This window comes from Vipera ursinii (assembly GCF_947247035.1).
Source record: "Vipera ursinii genome assembly, chromosome: 2".
Taxonomy (NCBI): Eukaryota; Metazoa; Chordata; class Lepidosauria; order Squamata; family Viperidae; genus Vipera; species Vipera ursinii.
Window position 1 is genome coordinate 35579819 of NC_139513.1, and position 19781 is coordinate 35599599.

The following is a 19781-nucleotide window of genomic DNA, read 5'->3' on the forward strand; positions in this document are numbered from 1 at the left end:
TAAGCTGTCCTGTCTTTTTAGTAACCGTAACCATCAAATAACATATTTGATGGTTAAGGTTACCTTTTCCCAAACTGGCCATTTCCAGATGTTCAGTTGACTGGTGCATATGTTAGCAGATAGTAGGCTTGTAACTCACTTTACTATAAAGCAACTGTGTTTTTGGAGTCTTTAACTTTTAGGCTCCTCTGTTGAACATTCGGATGAAATTAGAGTTGGCACTTCTAAGAGACTATGTCCCACCTTCTTGAATCAGCCAGAAAGATTTTGGCTACAAGCATTATTCTGCATCTTGTTCAAATGATTGGAATCCAAGAGATAATTGGGTTAATTTTCCAGATGTTGAGAAATCAATGCAGGCAGATGAAGGCTTATTAAACTTTCATTGACCTAAAGTTGACAGATGATAATCTGATTCATATATTGAGTGGTGCTTTTTTTTAACCTGTTATCGCATAAAAATACCACATGATGTTAATTATCTTAATATGCAACATAAATGCAATAAATCCATAATAGTTATCTAAATAAAGCAATATATAACTAATCTAAGAACAGTACAACTTATTAAGAAATGAGTCATAAAAGCTTCATTTTAGAGATCTTGATAGCAAGGATAGCTTTTGCCTTTGCTCTGGAAATTTGAAATGTTGAGTTGGCCAGTCAAGCCATCTTGTTTTGGCAGGGCCATGTAACTAACATACCTGCTTCATGGGTCCTAATAAGTTTCCATATGTAATTCAGAGTCTTGGTTATCCCCTATATGGCACAGGTTCAGGATCAGCTTGGTTGTGGAACTGCTTTCTTCAATTGTTTCTACCAGTCTTACACATTCTAACGCAATGGACATGCTTAAGATTTCACTGGTAAAGCAACATCATGGGATGGGAATGAGGAGACATGGCTTTTCTGTTGCAACACCTGCTCTCTAGAAGGATCTCCCCTGACATATGGTTCACCTGATCCAGTTGCCATTTAAAAGGCACATTAAACACTTGGCTGTTCCCTCAGATGATTGGGTCAGGATGATAAAAGATCTCACCTTGGGAGATATAGTACATACGAAGGATTTCCAATTGCCTATTAATTGTAGATGTTGTAATTTTTAACTGCATTCCCATTTTTTTTTCATTGATGCCCCACCACCTGTTCTGTCCCAGCCTACGTGAGTCCTTGTTATGCTCACAAGGAGAAGCCCCTCTTCCAAGAAACAGGCAGGAACCGCAAAAAACAACAACAAAACCCAACCCCTTTTATTCTCAACAGACCTGAGTTAATGTCCAAGGCAAACAAACACAGTCCACAGAAACTCGATCCTCAACACGAACAGTTGCCTTTGGCAACCAGCACCTCCCATACCTTCCCTTTTATAATTCAGCCAAGGTGTGGCTTCCTAATGCCTTCTCCTTTGCCTTTGGAGCCGCCCCATTGCATTCCTCTGTCCTACTCACTTCTTTCCTGTGCATTCGTGCATCCGGGATTTGTCCCAACTTTTCTTCATCACTGTCCAACTCAGGCTCCCAGCACAGCTGTGTCTTAGCCTGAGCCCGAGTAGAGGGGCCAGGCTGTAAGTCTTGGAGCTCCTCAGAGCCTTCCTCTGACTCTAATGTCACTCCAGGCCCCTCCTCCTCATCTTATTCCTCAGAATCAGCTGCCGGATCCACTGGCTGGTGAGGAATCTCAACACCACCCACTGTACCATTGATTTCAGTTGCACGGCTGTGTTCCACAAATATACATAAACAAATGAACATCTCTTGAATTAGACCTCAATTTTTTGTCTTGGTTGGTAAATGAGTAAATGAACAGGTAGATAAATCTACTGAAAGCCATGTTCTTTGAACGTTGTGTCTTTCATTTTCCTGTTGTGAAGTACTGTAGGCATGTCTAGTGAAAGTAGTGATGGGATAAGTATAGTTCACTCTTCCTTTGTGTTTTTAGCTTGCTCCTTCTCCCACGTTTTCTCTTCCACCTCCTATATTTAGCTAGAGGACTTTTTCAACCTTTCTTACTCTTTTTGTAATTCCTTTTTTCTTCAGATAGAATGGAAAGCTAAACTGGGAAGAGATTGTTCAGAATCCCATGGTCACCTTCTTCCCCCCCCCCCTTCCCCCAAAGCTGATAAAATCAGCCACAGAGAAAGTTGGAGGACCATCATTCATTCATTTGGCCCATCTCTCTTCATTTAACCAAGTCAGAAAGATACTGAGGAATTTAGAATAACACTGAGAGATTTAAGGTGGCCAGGAAGATCATATCTCTCCAATCTAGCCTCTTCAAATCTTCATCAAGTGGAACCAAATGGCATCTCTGTACTTTATCGAAAACAAGACTGAAAAGAGTCCAGATAATCCATTTCTTCTGAGGTCCTCTGTAAATGCAGCCTGTACATCTTCTCAACAGTGTTCCTCTAAGAAGAAAGGTTGGAGACTAGACAATTTTTTTATATCCAATATAAATAAAGAAACGCAGAAAGATATGGTGTTTATTTACACATATATACATATACGTGCAGATACATTTTTGGACTGATTACCAGGAGTCAACGTGGCTCTGACTTCAGCTAAATCTTGAGGTGAAGAACAAGGTTCAGGACTAATCATAAAGTGAATTTGTCAGAGGCTGGGGGATCTATGGGGCTAAGCAGCCTGTAAACTAACAAAGTCTTGTTTGTATTTGGCATTTTTTATATGCTCAGGTGGATTTGCAGCTGCAGTCACCACTCCTCTAGATGTAGCCAAGACAAGAATTATGTTGGCAAAGGTAAGAACTTGAAAAAGAGTATAGAGATGGCCGACAAGTTTTCAGATTAATAATTCTGCCATCTTGCTTAGTGGCAGCAACAAAACTGAATCCAGCGTCTACTGCTAATTTTAGTACAAGAATCATAATGAGAACAGGTATATTTCATTTCTGCATTGACTATAAAAGAACTGCTACCTTTGTCTCCTTCAATAAACTAGTTCTAGGAGCAAACTTATATCTTTGAAAGACCAAGCAGCTTTCTAATTCACTGGGGTTTTTTTGTGTGTGACATGATATTCTTATAACATTTACAGTACTGTTAATGATGAGTATCTGTTTGGTAGAATAAATGGGAAACTTTTAAGGGCTTGACTGTGAGCTGTAGGGCATATTTATTATTTATTAAGAAAATGTATATGGTTGCCTCCATTTAATGTAAATATATTATTATTTTATATTATATTACAAATATATGTTACAAATATATATTAGGAAAATGTATGTGGTTGCCTCCATGTAAATTATATAAATTATGAATTCCCTCAGTGTGACTCCTGGAAGCTTACAGAAGTAAAATCCCAGTTCAAAACCCAATAAACCCTTGCCCACCTGGTTCAAATAATCAAAGAGAACACTTGATGGGCTCCATATCCCCCTGGGGTCCCTAGGCCTGTTGACAAAACTATGTCTTCAAGGAGCCACTACAGGGAAGGCCAGTGAACTAAATATTCATTATTATGCAAATCCATTGCAGATAATTGTTTCCTAGTTCAGTCATTCAGTGAAAGAGTTCCAGCTATGAGAGACCTTTGTATGACATTTTGGATAAAATGATGGTTTTCTTGGAGGCAGCTTTTTATATGTATATATCTGTTTCTTTGTCTGAATAGACTGGCTCCAGAACTGCAAGCGGGAATGTGTTGTCAGCTCTTCAAGATATATGGAGAACTCAAGGAATATCTGGGTAAGGATAAATAAAGGGACAGGGATGATTTGAGGGGAAATGTAAACACTTTTTTTTCCCCGTAGAAAGTTGTTACTTTTTTCCCTGCAACATATATGTATATTTTTTCACTTAAATGTTCCATACTTTAAAGTTTGGGTATGTGCTGTCTGGTGATAATTCATGAGAAAGTCTTTGAGAAAGTTAAATTAATGTCAGGTAGATAGTTTTTGTGGAGGGCTGTGAACCAAGTAGTTGTGTTTTGTTTTTTTCATAATTTGTGTATATTGCAACCGTATAAATAATTCACAGTGGGAAAGGGGGAAAAAACCGTTTTTGTTGCTTAGGGAAGCTAACCATAATCTGTTTTGTGACTGGTCTGAGTCAATTGTTAAGGCATTCTGTAATTTCTTTTGAATTAAAAGATAGCAGAGTTTTCCCCAAAGAGCATCAGGAAAGTTACGATTAACACAAAATATTATAGATCTACTGTATGCGGTGATAGGATTCGGCCGGTTCGCACCAGTTCAGGAGAACCAGTAGCTAAATTTTGCTGCATTTGGAGAACTGGCTGTCTTCCAGAAGTCCAGTCTAGGCCTGGGAGGCCTAGAGGAGGCCTCCCAGGCCTAGAACGGCCCACTGGAACTGCATGGATGCCACTTCCGGAAGTCTGTTCTAGGCCTCGGAGGCCCATGTCTGCATTGAATAAGAGAACTGGTTGTTCAGATATTTGAATTCCACCACTGACTGTATGTATTCTTTTTTTATTTCATAGATTTATAACTTATTTTTCCTGTAAGAGTTCAAACACTGTATAGTTCACATTTTCCTCCAGTTTATCTTCCCCAAAACAACAAGAACTTAGGCTGCAAGACAGTGAGTGGCCTTAAATCAGCCAATGAACATCTATAGGCTGAATGTAGACTTCAACTCATGGAATGCAGAACATGGAATAATAGAGTTGGAAGGGATCTTTGAGGTCTTCTAGTCCAACCCCCTGCTTGAGAAGGAGGTGCTATATCATTTCAAACAAATGGTTTTTCCAGTCCCTTTTTGAAAGCCTCCAGTGATGGAGCACCCACAAGTTCTGAATAAAATCTATTCCATTGGCTGATTGTTCTCACCATTAGGAAATTTTTCCTTAGTTCTAGGTTGCTTCTCCCCTTGGTTAATTTCCAACCATTGTTTCTTGCCTTGCCTTTTGGTGCTTTGGAAAATAGTGTGACCCCCTTGTCTTTGTAGGAGCCCCCCCCCAAATACTGGAACTCAGTATTTAAGAACGTGAGTGGGTTCAGTTCTTAGCCAACTTTTAAACTGATTTATTAAAAGAATGTTTCATTAGTTCTATACTACAAAGCAATTGCCCTCTCTGTTTGTTTTAGATATGCATCTGTGTGTGCTTTCAATAGTTTTTGGGTAAAAAAAAAATACTGTAAGGACATGAAATTTGCATACTATTTTCTAGCTGCCTATTATTTATCAGTAAGCAGACACTTTATGCTTGGTGAAATGTAGTGTATTAAAACAATAGTGTTCTTTCTAATTTTCATAGAATAAGTCACAAAATAAACAGTGTCAAAATGGACTTCCGGTGGCTCCGCGGCGACGGAGACAGCCTTCCCGGGCTGCCCGCGGCTCAGCTGTTGTTTTTTCGCCCGAAACAGCGCCGATCAGCTGTTCGGGCGAATTTGAAGCCCCCTCCTCGGGAGAAGAGGAGGGGGTGAGCCCCCAGGTAGGGGTAGAGTTCTCCGGGGCCGCCTGAGCTTGGAGCTTGGGCGGCTGAAGGATTGAACTCCCCCGTAGCCTGGGCTGCTCCCAGCTGGCCAGCGTCTCTGCTCCGGATTTCATGGAGCAGAGCCAGGCGTCTGCGACCATCCCTGCTTGAAGGAGAGACTATGAAAGGAAAAGAGCAGGCAGAGCAGTACAAGAAGGAAAGATAAAGAGATGAAGAGGATTATTTTATTTTACTCTCAAGCTTGATGAACTTTGCTTAAAACTTAAAGTGAAAGTGCGTCACAATTGTAAGTAAAAGATGGTGGCTAAACCTCCCCCTAGAACTTTTCGGAGTGCTGGAAATTCTCCGGTGCAACAACAATCATTACTGCAGGCGTTGCATTCTCCTGATGTATTGACATCGAAGGATCTTGAAAAACATACCCAGTTAATTTTGGAGTCAATGGGTGTTAAATTTGCACAGATGGAGGAGAAATTGGAGAAATTGGAGCAGAGAATGGAAGAAAGGATGGAGCAGAAACTTAGAGAGATGAAGGTAGACATTTTGTCCTCAGTGCATAAAGTAGCTAAATGTGTGGAGGTGCTGGATGATCAAGTGGAAGATTTGACTCAAAAGAATGCTATATTAGAAGCAAAAGTATTGGAAATTGAAGATTTAAAAGACAAAATGGATAACGAACAGAGTTTGGCTCAATTTTACCAGATGCAGTTTGCTGTTAGAATTAGAGGCCTAAAAGAGAATATTAAGGAAGATTTAAAGCAGCTAGTTTCTGAGGCTCTTGAGGGGGTATTGAACCATCCAGCATCTGAAATAAAACAAGGTATGGACAAAGTGTTTCGTGTGAATTCGTGGATTGCTAAGCAGAGAAAGTTGCCTAGAGATGTGGTGGTCTATTTTGTAAAAAGGGAAATTAGAGATGAAGTTATACAAGCTGCCTATGATACTAAAGTTGTGATTGCTGGTCAAGAAGTTTTGGTTCTAAAAGAAATTCCTCCAAAGATTTTAAAGAGAAGGAAGGACTTTATATTTCTTGTGCAAGAGCTCAAGCAAAGAGATATAAGGTTCAGATGGGAGATCCCAGCTGGGCTGAGCTTCATGTATGATGGCAAAAGGTACTGTTTGGGTACTGTGAAGCAAGCGCATGATTTTTACAACAATGTTTTAAAAGCAACCCCATCAACACTTCTGGAAGCTGTAGAGGGATCTGGAGAAGGAGAATGTCAAGAGGATGAAGATGGACAGATGGACAAGAAGGGTACAGGAGGAGATCAAGCTGCAACTCTTTTGGATGATCTTAGAGAACAGAGGGTGACGCGTGCTGCCTTAAAACGCTCAAAAAAGACTAAAAAATAAGACCAGTAGAAATCTATGGAACTTCCACAATATACTTATAGTCAAGTGGTAGTTGGGTTTTTAAGAGTTTTGGGACGTTATGTATGGTAACAGAATTTTCAATTTGGAATTAATGGATAATTAACTATAGAGGAAGAGGAAGAAAGTTTTGTGGGTTAATGCGGGTTAATTTGTGTAAGAATTATCTATTATAGCCTATTTTGGCTAGAGAGGTTAATAGGGATAGGAGCTTGTGGTGTGTGAGAATATGTCTAGGTAATAGTGAATTGTGGAAGAACATAGATGGGAATGATGTTAGTTTTCTTTTATTTTAGTTCATATATATTTAGTATTGTTAAGGATTGGCTTACTCTATATAAGCTAGAGAGTGATGGATTTTAGAGTTTATAATTGTTAGTATATGATTGTTTATGATTGCTTTTTAGATATATACCTTGTATTTTGCTCTGGGAAGTCGGGGGGGGGGGAGGGGGGGAGGAGGGGAAGTAGAGGGGGGGGCAGGGGAGGGAGGAGGGAGAGGGGGAGGGGGGGAGATAGGGGGGAGGTAGGGAGGGGAGGAGGGAGGGGGAAGGGGGGTTTTTCAAAGGAAAATTGTATTTTAAAACTTTTCAATAAAAAAAAAATAAACAGTGTCAAAATAAACAATAAATATGATAGCTGGGAAGCAAAGGAAATGGAGTCTGTGGAGCCTTTAAATCTTTCAGTGATTTTCTCCCACACTGTTCTAGTGCAAAGAATTCTTCCTCACCTTCAAAGATGCTTAGTCTAATAAGGCTTATCAGCCATTGCTTCATCTTAGCCTTAACTTACTCTTCCTTTTAGCATATCACACACACACACAGGCTGTTTTCTCTCTCCCATTTCTTGAGAAAGTTTTTTCTGCTTGAAAAATTATCTTCTGTTCTCTCCAGCCCATATCAGGGTAGAAGAATGATGTATGTGTCTGGGCAGTCATGTAACCCAATGACAGACAGTGCTCAGTGATCTCTTTCTGTCACAGCAGCTTTTAGCACCAGGAGCCCTTGTTAGCTCCCCAATATGAAAAGGAGACACATGTGGACCCCTGGATCATAAGGTTTGTAGGAAGGAAGGAAGGAAAGAAAGAAAGAGGCAGGAAGGAAGGAAGGAAGGAAGGAAGGAAGGAAGGAAGGAAGGAAGGAGAAAGAAAGAAAGAAAGGAAAGAAAGAGAAAGAAAGAAAGAAAGAAAGAAAGAAAGAAAGAAAGAAAGAAAGAAAGAAAGAAAGAAAGAAAGAAAGAAAGAAAGAAAGAAATATTGGATATTTTCCTCAAGTGTGTGTGTGTGTGCGCGCGTGTATGTGTGTATGAGGAGGTGATGCAAGTTGGCCAAAGCTAAAATATTCTGAATTACTTTTAATCCCTGCTTTTTAGTAAAGGTTTTCTTCTAAAATTGTGAATCATATTTAAGGGTATACTAGAGTTGCCACGAGTTTCCATGGAAAAAAATACCCAACGAAAATTGGTAGTGTAGCTGTTAGCAGAGGTTGTATATGGCACAAAGACGATGCTGGCCCATCTTAAAGAGATCAAGGCCTTTCTAAGGGCTTTTTTTTTTTGACAATGCCTTTCTGCCTCAGGCATGATGATCCTAACTGCAAATTGCTGTCGTGGAAAGCATTGCTAACTAGAACCGATAAATGTAGAAAGCTGGAGGAATTATTATGGAGGAATACAATTTATATAAAATGGTAATTGGAAAAAAAATCACATTTAATTGATGGACTCCTTCAGCTGCCAGGCTTGGAACCTACAATTACATTCCTCTGGCTGTTCTGGGGATTTATTTATTATTTCAGTGACTGAAATTTGTCTAGAATCATAGAGTCAGAAAAATTATAGCTCTGAGCGATGTCTAGGAAAGGAGAAGTGGCAAGCTGGGGCAACTTCAGCAAAGTTTTGGAAGGTGGCTGGAAATACTACAGGCCAATTCTGCAAGATTTTCTACCTATTATAAGTGGTTAATCAAAACAGTAAAAGTGTCAATCTGAAAGGATAGATGGGGACTGCCTTATCTCCTATCCTGTTATTTCACAGACAACTAAGAGAAACTGCAGACTGCAGACTGCCACCTTATTAAAACCAGAGGCTGCCTATTTGCTTCCAAGTGGAGCTTGAAGTGCAGGCCAGTGGTTTAACATCCCATCTTCTCTTTGCTGATGTTAATTCTTTTCAAGTCACTATGATGTAATGGGGGATTATAAAAAGAGACTAAAGGGCCATAAACTAGACATAGACTTGTACCAGTTTTGTTCTTTCGAATCCATGCCCGGATGAGTGGCTTCCAAGTTTAATCATTTCTTTATGCCTTATAACAGTATTACATGCAGCCCTACAGAGTGCGAGGCAGTAATTATTAGCTGAGATATTTTGACCAGCAGCTAGGAAAGGCTTGCAGTGGTTAGGTTTGTGAGTTGAACACTTTTCCTATGCCTTCCAATCCTAAACTTTAATCTGTTGGATGTTTGGAACCAATTGATGGACTATCAAGTTCTCTGACCATATATGTGCTTTAGACCAGGGCTTTTCAACCTTTTCACCCATTGTACCACTTTTAGGATATGGCAACATCTGAGTACCACCAGTTGCCTTTTTTTGATGACCAAAAAAAGGGGGGGAAAGTGATGAAGTACAGGTAGTCCTTGACTTACAACAGTTTGCTTAGTGACTGTTCGAAGTTACTATGGCACTGAAAAAAGTACCCCCCAAGCCACAGCCGAACAAGACACCTGCCTGCCCGCCTGGCGGTGCTCTTCCTCCTGCTGAGGTTTTCATTGTTGTGAGCATTTCTGTTGAGGATTGGCAGCGGGGGTGGTGTGGTGTAGGTGTTTGGTTTTTATTCCCCCCGTCTGCTGGGTGGTTGGAGCAGGTTTTGGTCACTTCACATGATACTGGGACACTGACCATCATAAATATGAAACAGTTGCCAAGCATCTGAATGTAAATCAAAAGACCCTGGAGATGCTGCAACATTCCAGCTGATCAGTGCTTCTTCTGGGTTCAGAAGCACCAGGATTAGTGCCGAGCTCCAGCTGGAGCCTGGTGCTGATCCTGGCGCTTCCGCTGAGCCCTGACAGCCCAGCAGCTCCAACCAGCTACCACCGGTTCAGCTCATTCCCCTCCCCCGCTACCACTTTTCTAGGATGCTCCTGTACCACCTGCCAGGTGCCAATGCACTACAGGTGGTACCCGTACCACTGGTTGAAAAGCTCTGCTTTAGTCAGCATAGTTTATGCTTGTTGGAGTTGGCAACCATTGTAAGCAGGAGGGAGAATTAAAGTTGACTGTCTTAGATGCAGTCCTTAGCTTGCCTATCTGGAGATACTATTGCACCACTTCGGCAGAATTGGTAGCTAATTTTTTGTTGCCCAGGCCCAGAATGGATTTCTGGAAGCGGCATCCACCCAGAGAACCGGTTGCTCACTTATTTGATTCCCACCACTGACTAAAACTTTTCCATCTCATTCCACAACCAACGTAATCCTCTAAAATTCAGATCTGGATAGACTTACAGCATATTTTGTGGCTTCCTTCATTGTAAGAAACAAGCTCATCAGAACCAACAAGCCTTTCTTAAAAGGCTTGTTGTTGTTTTACCCAAACCAGCCATAATCAAAATCTCTGATCTGTAGACTTTGGAAAATATGAGACAAATTCTACAACACCCTTTTGTGAAGTGCCCCCCCCATCCTTAGCCACTGCTAAGTCAGATTCTTTGCCTGCCTTCCTGCACTTGTCTGTGGTCTGCTTCAGGGCTGTGGCAGGCAGATGGAAATATTTTATGGTTTCACTAGCAGCAAGCCACCGCATTACCATAATTACAGCTTTAAAGCTAAGTAATTTGTAGCAAGACAAGTCCTGACAGAAGATTCCCTCAGCAGACCAAGACGTGTATCTGGAGATTAGAAGATTCCTACTGGAAAAAGGTTAAGCTGGCAGCCATCCATAGCCAAAGAAATTGCATTGTATTATTTTATCTATTCAATTTCTCTTTCAAAGGCTAATTCCTCAATAGAGTTCTGGCTTACCTAGCTCTTTCTTGTTCTGACTGCAGTCCAGTCATTTAACTCCTTCCACAAAAGAAAATTTTTAAGAATGACACACTTTAGTTTGGTTTTCTCATAAAGCAAAGAAGGCAGGAAACAGATTTGCCTGGAGTGTTTCACGTTCTTCCCAGCCACATATAACTGTGTTGTTTTTTTCCATGGCTATAGCAAACTTCTATAAGTTGTAGGCCGCTTTCAGGCCACTAAAAGAAATGAGGGGAAATCTATGGAAATACGGAATTTATAAACCTCCCACCTCACTGCTTTAACACACTGTGAAATCTTATTAAAGGTGCAGTGATAAATAAGGCCTGCTTATAAGACAGGTGTCAAGTCAGAACCAATTATTTCTAAATAAAGGCATAAAGGGATATAATCCACAATAATTCTTGATCGGTATTTTAATAAATGTATTCCACTGGGTGCTAACACACACATGTGCTAAGGGGTCACTATCTATCTGCTGTGCTTTAAGTTTTAATTTCGCCTAATAATCCCTTCTAAAATTTTGGCTCTCTCTACAGAAGAGTTTGGTTACCCTTCTTTGCTTAAAGATGTTATTAAAAAATACCAAGACTGATATTGTGTAAAGGTAAAGATAAAGGTTCCCCCGCACATGTGTGGTAGTCGTTTCCAACTCTAGGGGCCAGTACTCATCTCCGTTTCAAAGCCGAAGAGCCAGTGCTTCTCCGAAGACATCTCCATGGTCATGTGGCTGGCATGACTAGATGCCAAAGGCGCACAGAACGCTGTTACCTTCCCACCGTAGTGGTCCCTATTTTTCTACTTGCATTTTTTTTACGTGCTTTCGAACTGCTAGGTTGGCAGAAGCTGGGACGAGTAACAGGCGCTCACTCTGTTACGTGGCACTCGGGATTCGACCCGCCAAACTGCCGACCTTCTGATCGACAAGCTCAGCGTCCTAACCCACTGAGCCACCAAGACCTTATTCTTGTCCATAGGTATTTTCTCTAGTAGCTTTTCCTAACTCAACAGATGACTATCAATCAAATAATGTCAAATCAAGGAGTCAAGGAAAGCCTCAGGTCCATCCCTAGGGCAGAGCCCTATAGGTCAGATTGTGCCACTTAAATCTGGAATGGCAGCCCAGTTTTGCTGCCATTTCATCTGCTGATGAGGATATCCAGGAAGGGAAGTGTGCTGTTTTCTTTTTCCCCTTGTGAATTTTATTCCTTTGGAGATGTTGATTGTTTCATGTGTTTTCTCTAGTTGCATTATTAATTATTATTATTATTATTATTATTATTATTATTATTATTATTATTATTATTATTATTATTATTATTATTATTATTATTATATTGTCTACAATTAGACCAGAGTGGGAGTTGGGTCCAGCCTAAATCCAGTCATATATAGTATCCAGTGGTGGGATTCAAATATGTGAACAACCGGTTCTCTGTGTGGATGCTGCTTCTGGAAGTCCATTCTGGGTCTGGGCAACAAAAAATTAGCTACCGATTCTGCCGAAGTGGTGCGAACCGGCTGAATCCCACCACTGATTTTAGTGTGCAAATTAAGTTATGGATAAACATTGGAAATGGCAGATCACCATTAAATAGTGTAGGCTCTAAGAACTGCCAAATAGCCATTTAACAGGCCTGGGAATTAAAAAAAACTGTCACCATTCGCAATTATATCTGCTTTTAGCAGCATTGAACAGTCTCAGAGTGACCCATAGGTGACTTTCAGAACTAACTGTGTCTTTTATAAGCAGAAAATGGTTTTATATTATCAAACATCAGTGTTAACATGGATAAAAGAATAGATATCTCTTAAAAATCAAAGATTGCTGTATCTGGAGGGACATGACCTGCAACTTGGTTGGCATGCTTTTCTATGGTACAGAAAAAATAAAATACATAAATACTTCCCAAACCACTATATTAGAAATGCATTATTATTAACTTGGGAAAAAATAAAATGTAAAATTTATTTGAAAATTCCAGGATGTTTTTCAACAATGGAAGCATTCGTACATCCAAATCTAGTCAGTCTCGATAAAATATGGACATACAAAGATATTCTAAATTCTGAAGGGAACCTAAAATCCAGGCAAGAGATGGAAAATGAGGGCATCGATTTAACATGGTCACATTTACAAATGCAAGTCAGATATGATAAAGATATCAAACAGTATGGATTTTAGAAAGAACGGACTATGTTTGATCAGACATTATTAACTTCTGATGAAAAGTTAATTAAAAAAATGTACAATTTTTTAATTACAGAATGGAAGATGAACAAGTAAAAGAGACAATGATAGTATGGGCAAAGAATTTTGGATATAATATAGACTTAGAAAACTGGCAAAGTTTGTGGGAAAGAAATTACAAATTGACAATGTCAGCTTCATACAAAGAAAACTATATAAAATGTTTTATAGGTGACATTTGCCACCAACAAGATTAGCAAAAATGTTTAAAAACTTGTCAGAGAAATGTTGGAAATGTAAACACAAACCAGGTACTTATCACATGTGGTGTTAAAGCAAGGAGATATTGAACAATAATCCACACTTAGAAAAAATGTTAGAGAAACACATAGACTATAAACCTGATTTTTTTTTACTAGGTATAATGCCAGAAAAACTTGATAAGCAAAGTACATATTTGATTCTACATGTGATAACAGCGGCAAGAATTATATTTGCACAATATTGGAAGAATGAAGAAATACCACCAGAAAAAGAAATAATAATAATAATAATAATAAATTAGACTGTGAGGAAATGGACAGACATACTTTAAGGTTGAAAGAAAAAGGAAGAAACTGAGTATTTTCAAACTTGGGACCTATTTTATCAATGGTTAGAGAAAAGATTTAGGGATTAGGAATTTAATTTGTATTAATGAATAAGATATTCAGACAACACATTTTTTGATAAATAATTATTATTGAACTGTTGAAAAAAAAATAATAAAACTTAAAAAAAATGTAATAGCAACAAAATGGAATAGGCTGATGGGCTGTTGTTTCAAATTGAAAGTAGTAGTACAAGCATGAGGCACACAGTGTCTTCTTAACAAGATTTATTGAAGATGAGGGAGCCAATGGGTTGAAATGACTGCTGTGGTGTTGGCATTAGAAGGAGCAGTATGATGAGTACTGGGTCACTGCAGGACCAAAATAGAGGCTGAATTGCAGAGGTGTAATATGCTGAGGTGTCTAGATTCGGGAGGGGGGAGACTTTGGAAAGTTTTGACTCAGTCAGTTTTGACTCATCAGGGTCCCGATGGGAAAGAATAGGCTTATGCTGATCTCTGACAAGACTGACTGGCTGTGGATTCATAATTCTTCTGATCTCCTGGTTTACTTCTGAATGGAATTGCACTTCCAGGCAAAACTGGCACACCATTTGGGTGTCTTCCTGCACTCTCAGCTCTTGCTTGAAAATCAGGTAGCAGCCGTAGCCAAGAAGGCCTTTGAACAGATTTGTCTTGGGTGTCAGTTGTTCCTCTTCTTGGACCAGAAGGCCATTTTCATGGTTACTCATGCCTTGTTTACTTCATATATGGACAACTACAATATGTTGTGTTTTGAGCTGTCTTTGAAACACATCAGTTTCAGTTGATCCAGAATGTCGGATCAACGGGCATACCATGGTATGCCTACGTAACACTTTGTTTGTGAACTGCAGCAGTTACTGCTAGGCTTCCAGGTACAGTTCAAGGTACTGGTTATTGTTGTGATTCAATGTCAGCCTGTGCTCCCAGCAGCTAAGTCCGATGAATCTGAGGAGGAGGAGGAGGGGTTTGAAGAGCCTTTGGTGTCAGAGGGAGGCTCTGATGCACTGCAGGACTCTCAGCCTGGCCCCTCCAGTCATGTTCCTCATGAGGCTCAGCTGTGTGAGTACGAGGTGTCAGACTCAGAAGTCACAGCTGAATCTGTTCAGAGACACTAGAAGCAGAAGGCAATCCAGCAGAGCAGAGAAAATCAATGAGGCAACTCAGTGAGAGGAGGAGAAGGCAGTGAGAAGCCACGCCTTGGGACTGATAATAAAAGGGGAAGGTGTGGACGGGGCTGGTTGCTGAAGGCAACCGTTTGGAGACATTCTAAGGGAATCCTGGTCTGTTCTTGATACTTCTGTTTAACTCTTGTTTGTTGACTCTTGTTTGATATTTTGATTCATTTATTGAAGGAAACATTCTGTTGTTTTTTTTGTTTGAACTGTAAATAAATTTGGGTTGGGTTTTTCCAGCCTATTGACTGTAAAAAGGAAAAAGGGGTTGTCCTTGACACACAAACAGGGCCGGTCGTAGGCTGGAATAGAACAGTTATCATCTACAAATCCCTGAAATAAGGTGTGGTTGTCACCATTTCTCCCATCTTTTAAGTTCCAACAGAAGGCACATGCTCTAGGTCTCACATGTTAAGCAGTGTCATTTGATGGGACCAGGAAGCATAGTGCTGCAACAACCCCAATCCTATGCTCCCTTCAATAAGGCTTGAAATTGTTGCTCTTTTCCCAGACCTTGAGCAAGGATGGATTGTGAGTAAAGGGTTCTTGTATCTATTTCACTGGAATGACCCTCTTTCTTTTCTTTTTATATGCTCTTTTATTATTTTCCCAGTATTCAATTTGTATTTGAGTTCTCATGGCCCCCTTGTGATCTTCTGGGTTGCCTATGCTTTTTCTAAGTTTTTCAGATCCACGCCTCTTTTAGGAAACATGCAGAAGCCTGTTGTGAAAAATAATTCAGTGATATATTTATGAGATTAAACCCACACATTTTGGATATCAGGAAACACCCATGTGCAGAATTTATATAAACTCATCTCTCAGAAATTGAAAGAAAATGCTATTTTGGACACATGAATAGGAACTTGATTTGGATTAGAGTTCAACATTAAAAAAATTGGTTTACTTTCTTATATTTGATTATTTTCTTTTTTCTGTCACATTATTTGGACTTGTTGGGGTCTGTATAGAGGAGCCCTACTTTGGAGGAGGACAGTGATGGCCTCATCTCATTTGAGGCCCCTGGTGCGCCACTTTTTGACATGAAGCATGCAACTAGATGGTGCATTTTTGAGGTAGGAAGGGCCCCGACTCTCTCCTCACTAAAGTGACCCCATTCTCAGAAAGCCTTGCTCCCAAATCTGCTCTCATGCAGCCCTCAGTTACAAATAAATTGAGCTCAAGTTGGCATTCAGGGAAGCAGTTTTAAAATGGAGGGGAGCCACTCTACAGTATTTGTGGGAGTGGAATGAGAGAACATCCTAGTGGTAGAACTTTTAAAATGTGAAATTGACTTTCGTTCTTTTCTTCCAGCTTGTTTGCCGGCATCGTCCCTCGAATCTCTTCGATCAGCCTTGGAGGTTTTATCTTTCTTGGGATGTATGACAAGATCCGAAGCTTACTTTTATGATATTGGTCAAGAGGAACAGCTCTGGAGCCATTATTCCAGCTAGCCAGCCCTCCTTAATTCTAAGAGAAAACACATATTCATGAAAGATATTCCTTTACCTCCCACACATTTCGGCTCTCCTCTCCCCCCCCCATTTCTCCCTTCCCCTTTTCCCTGCCATTTCTGCCTCAGCACCTGTTCAGCAGCCCAGACTCCATGCTCCCTATTTAAACAAGAACAAGAAATCCCGTAATTCCATTTCCTTAACAAAAGTGTCCATGTACAGGAGAGTCCTGTTATAGTGGTGAGCTCATGGAGAAGAGTCTGCCAAAAAGTTCAGCTTTGGGGGGCAAAGAACTTATTTAGGGGCTCCAGCCAAGGGGCTGAAAAATATTATCATTAGCAGTCACTTTATGGAGCGTGATGTGCAAATGACAGCTCGGTCTCCATGGCATAGCAGCCACATATATTCATCATAGAATGGCATCAGAGTCACCCCAGAAAAGAAAACAGCATCATTAACATGACTGAAGACTTGCCATGCTGTGGAGGACAGACCGAAGAAGCAGTGAGATTTTTTTTTCCTTTTAAAACGTATAGAAGGGGAAAAAGCCATTTGTTTCTTGTTTGAAACCCATTTGAAAAATCTAGACCACTGTTCATACCTACAGGTGCATAGCCAGCATTCTTGCTTGGATAAGCAAGACTGCCTTTTTTAATTAGACTCGAATTTCTTTAGTACTGATTGAGTACAATGTTGTATTATTTTACCGCCTAACAAGGTTGCCCATGGAAAAAAAGAGCAAGCTCATTTTTTTTCTTCTTTCCCATCTCTTGCTTCCAAAGAATCAGGTTTTTCAGGAGGTGAAAAAATGATGATACACAGAAGGGGGAAGAACCTCAATTCCTGTTCTCCAGGAACAGTCACAAAAATGAGTGACCTTGTTTGAGAGGCAGAGTGGGATAGTGATGGACCACAACAGATGACAAGTCCAAAGAGAGCACAGTGATGAATGAATGAATGAACCTTTATTGTCAAAGTACAACCATGTATACATTGAGATTGGCTGAGCCTCCCTTTGTGCCTCCCCCACCACAATTCACAGTGACAACAAACCCACTATCTTGTTACACCATGTGAGCTAATTGCACAACACACCGGCCTTGCAAGTTATTTTCCGTTCAGGAGCCTGACAGCCCATGGATAGAAGCTGTTCTTCAGCCTGTTGGTACGGCTGGCTATACTTCTGTATCTCTTACTCGATGGTAGGAGAGTAAAGAGGTGCCGACCAGGGTGTGAGTCGTCCCTGAGAATTTTTGTCACTCTTCCAAGGCAGCGAGTCCTGGTGAGGTCATCCAGTGGTGTCAGGGGACAGCCCACGATGTTTTGTGTTGTGCTCACCACCCTCTGTAATACTTTCCTATCCGTGGCTGTCAGGCCAGTATACCAAACCACAATATAGTGCGAGAGGACACTGTGCACAGGGGCAAGGTGGCTTTGGTGGCTGAAGAACACATTGGGAATTTTTAGGGCACTCTTGCAAATCCTTAAGGAGGGTCAAAGTCATAGGGTTGTAAGGTTTTGATTGCATGCCACCATCTGGGCTATTTTGAGCTGCATCCCAACTCCAGTATATGACCTTGACTGCCATAATGATGGCTCACCCCAAAGAGCTATTCACCCCAGATTACTTTTGTCTACCTGGGTTTTGCCTGATGGGTATACTTCCAGACCAAGCATTGGGTTGTTGCGGTTCACTATTTGCATTTTCGAAGAATACCTATATAGGGCCTATGTAGGCATTGAAAACAAAAATGGTTGCATTTCATTGTGCTACAGGCTAGCTCCACTTAGCTACTTTAATAGAATCTAAAAAAATAACCCTGGAGGGGAAGGGACGCTGGCATAAACTTAAGAAAAGTGCCTATTGACATTTTCTTGCTTTCTTTCATTAGTGAGTTAATTTTTGTGTTGGCTTCTTGAAATCCAGCCATTTCAAAAGTCCTCTGCTGACCTCATACTATTGCCTGCAGAATTCAAATGTCTTCCCTTCAGAGTTGCTGGTTAATCTGTTGTAAAGTTTAACTGTGAAAATGCAATCCTATGCTTTTTACTCAAAAATAGGCACTGTTCAACTCACACCAAGCTTATTTCTAGCTCAGACGTTGCAGAATTGGACATAAGGTAGAAATATAAGTGAGACTGGTTTTTGTTTTTGCTCAAGGGAACCACCTAATTGGTGGTTGAGGTATAAATTTCTTGTCATTCAGAAAAAGTCTCCTTCAAGCTGAGCTCAATTCCGGGTGACCTAACACAGGACACTTCTAAGCAGTTTTCTGTTAATGGGTAGCTATTGCAATTCTCCAAAATAACACTTAAAAAAAACACCACCACCACTTTATCCTTCAGTCCTAAATTTTCAAGATAGTCCTGCATCCATGGACTAACCAGATCTGACTCTTCCAATAGGAACTGGACGATTCTGGGTGACACCAGGATTAGAGACAAGATAGTAGGACATTGGCTAAAATTGGCAATTAAATCACCCCAAACTGATTAAAGATAACAGGTATTTCATTGAACTAGTGAATGACTCAGAAATGGACCATGTCCGTGATCCTAATTATTCAAATACAACTGTGAGGTTCTTTATGCTCACATCCCACTCCCTTCTAGCACTACTTGGATAATAAAACATCTGCAACAAAACAACCAAACTCAAGAAAGCACTAAGAATCTCATTATTCAACTCTGAGCTATAAATTTTTTGTTGTTAGTTGCGAAGTCGTGTCCGACCCATCGCGACCCTATGGACAATGTTCCTCCAGGCCTTCCTGTCCTCTACCATCTTCTGGAGTCCATTTAAGCTCACGCCTACTGCTTCAGTGACTCCATCCAGCCACCTCTGTCGTTCCCTTCTTCTATTGCCCTCAATCTTTCCCAGCATTAGGCTCTTCTCCAATGAGTCCTTCCTTCTCATTAGGTGGCCAAAGTATTTGAGTTTTAGCTTCAGGATCTGGCCTTCTAAAGAGCAAGTCAGGGTTGATCTCCTCTAGGACTGACCGGTTTGATCACCTTGCAGTCCAAGGAACTTGCAGGAGTCTTCTCCAGCACCATCTGAGCTATAAATACTCTATTGCTATTCAAGCACAGGTTCCATTTGGTCATCCCAACCCATTATTAGCGGATTATGAAATAGCCATAGCCTTTTAAAGTCTTCGAAATCCAAGAAGTGTAGCAATGCAGAATTTCATTTTACTTCTCTCAAAACCAAATTATAAAAAAACAGATTAATTAATCAAGGCAAAATAATAATCAGTATTATAAATGAACCTTTATTAAAGACACTTCAATGCCATTTGTTAAACACTTCCAATATCTTTACAATGTATTCTCAATGCACAACATTGTACCACATTAATCTAATAAATAACTTTTTACACAAAAATTAATACTTCCTCTTTCACATTGCCTCTCAGAAGCAGCAGATTCACATATTTAGTGGAAGTAACATTTAAACATCCAAAACTAAATTATCCAAAATGTTAATATGGCAAGTGTGCTTAGCAAT

General features: G+C 40.2%; 2 protein-coding genes across 4 annotated transcripts in view; one reads left to right on the forward strand and one right to left on the reverse strand.

Annotated features, from left to right (window-relative positions):
• The window catches only part of SLC25A26 (solute carrier family 25 member 26), a 169974-nt gene extending 151722 nt beyond the window's left edge, over positions 1 to 18252 (forward strand). The window contains exons 8-10 of the mRNA XM_083356080.1: positions 2699 to 2763; positions 3636 to 3709; positions 16134 to 18252. Coding sequence (XP_083212206.1) covers positions 2699 to 2763; positions 3636 to 3709; positions 16134 to 16230 — 236 coding nt within the window. The 3' untranslated portion in view covers positions 16231 to 18252. The remainder of the gene's footprint in view (positions 1 to 2698; positions 2764 to 3635; positions 3710 to 16133) is intronic.
• Positions 18253 to 19438: 1186 nt separating this feature from the next.
• The window catches only part of LRIG1 (leucine rich repeats and immunoglobulin like domains 1), a 147471-nt gene continuing 147128 nt past the window's right edge, over positions 19439 to 19781 (reverse strand). For all 3 annotated transcript variants that reach the window (XM_083355962.1, XM_083355963.1, XM_083355961.1), the window contains one exon: positions 19439 to 19781. This exon is cut by the window's right edge and continues 2226 nt beyond it. The gene's annotated coding sequence lies outside the window, so the exon portion shown is untranslated.